The sequence below is a fragment of the Sinocyclocheilus anshuiensis genome, unplaced genomic scaffold (genome assembly GCF_001515605.1).
Source record: "Sinocyclocheilus anshuiensis isolate Anshui unplaced genomic scaffold, SAMN03320099.WGS_v1.1 scaffold738, whole genome shotgun sequence".
NCBI lineage: Eukaryota > Metazoa > Chordata > Actinopteri > Cypriniformes > Cyprinidae > Sinocyclocheilus > Sinocyclocheilus anshuiensis.
Genome location: NW_015542364.1, coordinates 529,615 through 534,383, shown reverse-complemented (window position 1 = coordinate 534,383; position 4,769 = coordinate 529,615). Strand labels below are relative to the sequence as shown.

Genomic DNA, 4,769 nt, shown 5'->3' with positions numbered 1-4,769 from the left:
AAAGATGATTTTCTCAATATTTAGATTTTTTTGCACCCTCAGATTCCAGATTTTCAAATATTTGTATCTCGACCAAATATTGTCCTATCCTAACAAACCATACATCAAGCTTCATTCAGCTTTCAGATGATATGTCAATTTAAAAAAAATGTAACCTTATGACTGATTTTGTGGTCCATGGTCACATATAATTAATTAAGTTGCTTAAACAATTATAAACAAAACAGCATCATGTATGTTTGATACAAAAGGATGAAAGCCAATCGCAAAGAGTACTTTTTCCATTTAAAAACATGAGATGCAGTGGGATGGGGAAAAATTGCCATAAAGTCTCAAGTAGTGTTGTTTTTGGCGGCCTGTTTTAATTTTAGTTTTAGCTAGTCTCAAGACATGTTTTTTAAAAGTTGAACTTGCATTAATTTTACATGACTTTCTAAACATGCCGCTCTCTTGTGCGAGAGAGAAACGTCTCCATTTACCTTGGTAATGTCCATGAGCTCGGAGTCGAGTTGTGTAATGGCTCCCTGCACTGAGGGATGCTGGGAATACTGTCTGCGGAGCGTTTCCTGGATCTGCACCTGAATCCGCACCACCTGGAGGATCACAGCAGCATTACAGAGCAAACTAATTTAGGCCTGCACGAGTCAGCAAAATAAAACTCAAATTGTGACATGGTTTGGTGCAGTTATCAAATCGCAAAGGCTGCAGTTTCATTACATAAACACATGCGCAGAGCGTTTCAGAGCAAAGCACGGCACTGTGTTCATTTACATGCGAGCAGCTGGTGATCTGATGTTTTCAACACCTCAGAGCCAGTGTTATTCTTATAGTTTTCATTTTAAGTTTAGTTTAGGTAATTTTATGTGCTTTTGTCATTTTTGCTTTATTTTTTATTTCAGTTTTAGTAATACCTCATCTGAAACGTATGGTTAATTGCAATAACAAAACTTGGTTCTGATTGCGTAATTAAATGTTAATTTAATAATAGAAAAGAAGCTTTAAAATAGGTAACAAAAAAACAGTTATGGTTAATCTTTCTCAAAAGTAATAAAATAAATATTATTGATTATTGAATATTATTGACTTTGTTTAGTTGGTTAATTTTTTTAAAGTAAAAAAAATGTAATTTTTATTGTTTTATTTAAATATTTCTAAATAGCTTTATTTTTATTGCAGTTTTATTTTTTTAGTAATTTTACTACTTCAACAAATTTTACATTTATATTTAAGTTTTTAATTTTTAAGCTTCATCAAATATATATCTTTATTAATATTTATCCTTATTTCAAAAAATATTTTTCATTGTTAAACTGTTGACAACTGAGTAATTTTATTATTTTTCTTAAATACACATTGTTTTACTTTACAGTTAAATATTACAATACCTACTATAGTAATTTCATATTTTGTTTAATATTTTATATAACGATAATAAAAATTACTTTTAGAATTATTGTAGATAAACTGCCGCTCAAAAGTTTGGGATAAGTAGGATTTTTATTGTTTTTTAAAGAAGTTTCTTCTGCTCTTCACGGTTGCATTTATTTTATCAAAAATACAGAAAAAACTGTAATATTGTGAAATATTATTGCAATTAAAAAAAAAAAAGAGTTCTATCTTAATATACTTTAAAATATAATTTATTTCTGTGATCAAAGCTGTATTTTCAGCATCATTACTCCAGTCTTCAGTGTCACATGATCTTCAGAAATCATTCTAATATGCTGATTCATAATCAATGATTGAAACAGTTGTGCTGCTTAATATTTTTTGGGAAACTGTGATACTTTTGTCAGGATTTTTTGATGAATAAAAAGTTAAAAAGAACAGCATTTATTTAAAATATAAATCTTTTGTAACAACAGAAGTCTTTACTATCACTTTGTATCAATTTAGCACATCCTTGCTGAATAAAAGTATTAATTTATTCTTAAAAAAGAAAGAAAAAAATGTACTGACCACAAACTTTTGAGCAGTAGTGTATATTGTTACAAAATATTTATATTTTAAATAAATGCTCTTCTTTATAACTTTTTATTCATCAAAGAATCCTGAAAAAAAGTATCACAGGTTCCAAAAAAATATTAGTTTCAATCATTGATTATGAATTATTAGCCTATTAGAATGATTTCTGAAGATCATGCGACACTGAAGACTGGAGTAATGATGCTGAAAATTCAGCTTTGATCAAAGAAATAAATTACATTTTAAAGTATATTAAGATAGAAAACGTTATTTTAAATTGCAATAATATTTCACAATGTTACTGTTTTTTTCTGCATTTTTGATCAAATAAATGCAGCCTTGGTGAACAGAAGAAACTTATTTAAAAAACAATAAAAATCTTACTGATCCCAAACTTTTGAGCGGCAGTGTATATATACAGTGGGTACGGAAAGTATTCAGACCTCCTTCAATTTTTCACTCTTTGTTATATTGCAGCCATTTGCTAAAATCATTTAAGTTAATTTTTTTTCCTCATTAATGTACACACAGCACCCCATATTGACAGAAAAACACAGAATCGTTGACATTTTTGCAGATTTATTAAAAAAGAAAAACTGAAATATCACATGGTCCTAAGTATTCAGACCCTTTGCATGGCTGCAATATAACAAAGAGTGAAAAATTTAAGGGGGTCTGAATACTTTCCGTACCCACTGTATATATATGTATATATATATCATATCTATATAAATGTAAATTTTTTTGGCAAATTGTGCAGCCCTACAAATTAAAGCTTTTATCAGAAACAATCACAATTAGATCATGCTAACGGCTCATTCACTGAGTGAAGGTCATCCGCAGCAGTTTGTGTCTCAGTACCTCCATCTTCTCCTCCAGTTCATGCAGAAACTCTCCGTCGGCTCCCAGTGAAGAGACGCAGGACGAGCTCTTGGCGGAGAGGATGGCTCTGGAGATGTACCCCAGACGCTGCTTCAGAGAGATCTCCGTGCTGCACGCACACAACACCAACACAAACCAATCATTCTCATCTGACACCACCAGATCGAGGCAAATCCAACTTATAGGGCTTCATATCAACGTAAAGGAGCGGAAATTTAAATATCTAAATTAGGGCCCTATGAAATCCGTTTTATTTGTTCCAAAATTCTGTTTTTTCAGTTTTAAATTTACTGGATTCCGTTTTTTTTCCCCGTTTTAATTTTTATGGACTCCTTTTTAATGGTTAAATTGAATTTTATTAATTAAAAAGCTTGTCTAACATACGTTTCATGATTTTAATTAATAATTTAACATCAGTTAAATTTAGGGCCCTATGAGATGTTTAATTTTTTCACACCTTATTACCAAATTCTGTTTTAGCATGTCTAATTATTTGAATGGATAAAAACTATTTGTATTTATTCTAACAATAGCCTTATGAAATTATGTGTTGTTTATTTACATTTTTCTGGTTATCAAATGAAGGCATAAACAATGAAAATGAAATAAATGAAAATGGGATTTTCTAGTCAAATTAAAACATGGAAGAAATATTGTGCGATTATTCCTTAAAAAATAAAGGTTTCATATATTTTTTTCAACAGTAGTAGTAGTAGTATTACTTAGATTCTACTGATTGATAGTACTATATTTCTGCCACAATATCTTCAAGTTAAGCCGACTTTTTACCGACTTAACAAAAGTTAAATTTTGATGGGTTGCCGTGCATACATAAGACACTAGTTTTACTCAAATGAAACCATAAAGACGCAGAAGATGAACGATTCATATTTAAAATGCTTTTTTGCAGCTTAATATTCACATATACTAGTCCATTTCGCGATTTGATTCAAGCGTAGTGACATACTTTTGATTAATTCATCCAAACCTTAGCAAATTCCGTGACATTTCGCATTAAACTGTAAATTCCGTTTTTAATTCCGTGATTCTGTCCGCATCGCGGAAATCATAGGGCCCTACTAAATGCACAGTTATGAGAAGAGCGATTCTGAACCAATCAGATTTCAGTGGGCGGGGCTAACCAGCATGATACCTGTGCATGTCAGCCAGCCGCGCCAGAACATGCGCCGCTTTGCCAAAGCTTCGGTTCTTCTCGTAGTATCGCCACAGAAGGTCCATGTTTCGCACTTTACTCTGGTCCTGTTTGATCATGTGCATCAGATGATCCTCCAGGTACGGCGAGTTCACCTGGAGCAGAGGAGAAAACGCCCTTAACACTTTGAACAGAGAGACTTCAAGCTATGCCGAGAAACTGTGTATGCGATCATTCGTACCTCCAGGAGTTTGTCGGTGAGATCGGCCTGAATGAGCCAGTTATAGAGAGCGATGTGGAAGAGCTCGTCTTGAGATCTCTGAGCGAGACCCAGCATCTGCTCAAACTGAGGGGAAAACCAGTCCAACAGCATCCATAATTAACTTGAACCAAAACTAAACTTCTGTTAAGTGAAACTAAAAATATAAATAGAGGAAAAATTTAAATTAAGCGAACATTAGAAATGTTGCCTTGGCAACTACATGAAAACAAATTGAATTTGAAGTAATGACTTTAAAGATAATTACAAATTAATAACAAAACAATGAAAATATAAATATTGCTGGAAAAACATTAGAAATGCTGCCTTGGAAACTAACCAAAAAAAAAAAAAAATTAAGTTGAAGTATTAAAATTACTAAAACTGAAATAAATGAATGAATGAGGTACAACTTAAACGACTGAAATGAATGTAAGTTAAAGATAAAACCAATTAGAAATATAAAAATCTATTAAAAAAAGATATAAATATTAAAGGAAAAACAAACAT

At 31.6% G+C, this 4,769-nt stretch overlaps 1 protein-coding gene across 3 annotated transcripts in view; it reads right to left on the bottom strand.

Moving 5' to 3' along the window:
• nup155 (nucleoporin 155) overlaps positions 1–4,769 on the bottom strand; it is a 40,736-nt gene that overhangs the window by 5,465 nt on the left and 30,502 nt on the right. For all 3 annotated transcript variants that reach the window (XM_016490892.1, XM_016490893.1, XM_016490894.1), the window contains 4 exons: positions 4,242–4,346; positions 4,001–4,155; positions 2,827–2,956; positions 480–593 (listed from right to left, as the gene is read on the bottom strand). In XM_016490892.1, coding sequence (XP_016346378.1) covers positions 480–593; positions 2,827–2,956; positions 4,001–4,155; positions 4,242–4,346 — 504 coding nt within the window. The remainder of the gene's footprint in view (positions 1–479; positions 594–2,826; positions 2,957–4,000; positions 4,156–4,241; positions 4,347–4,769) is intronic.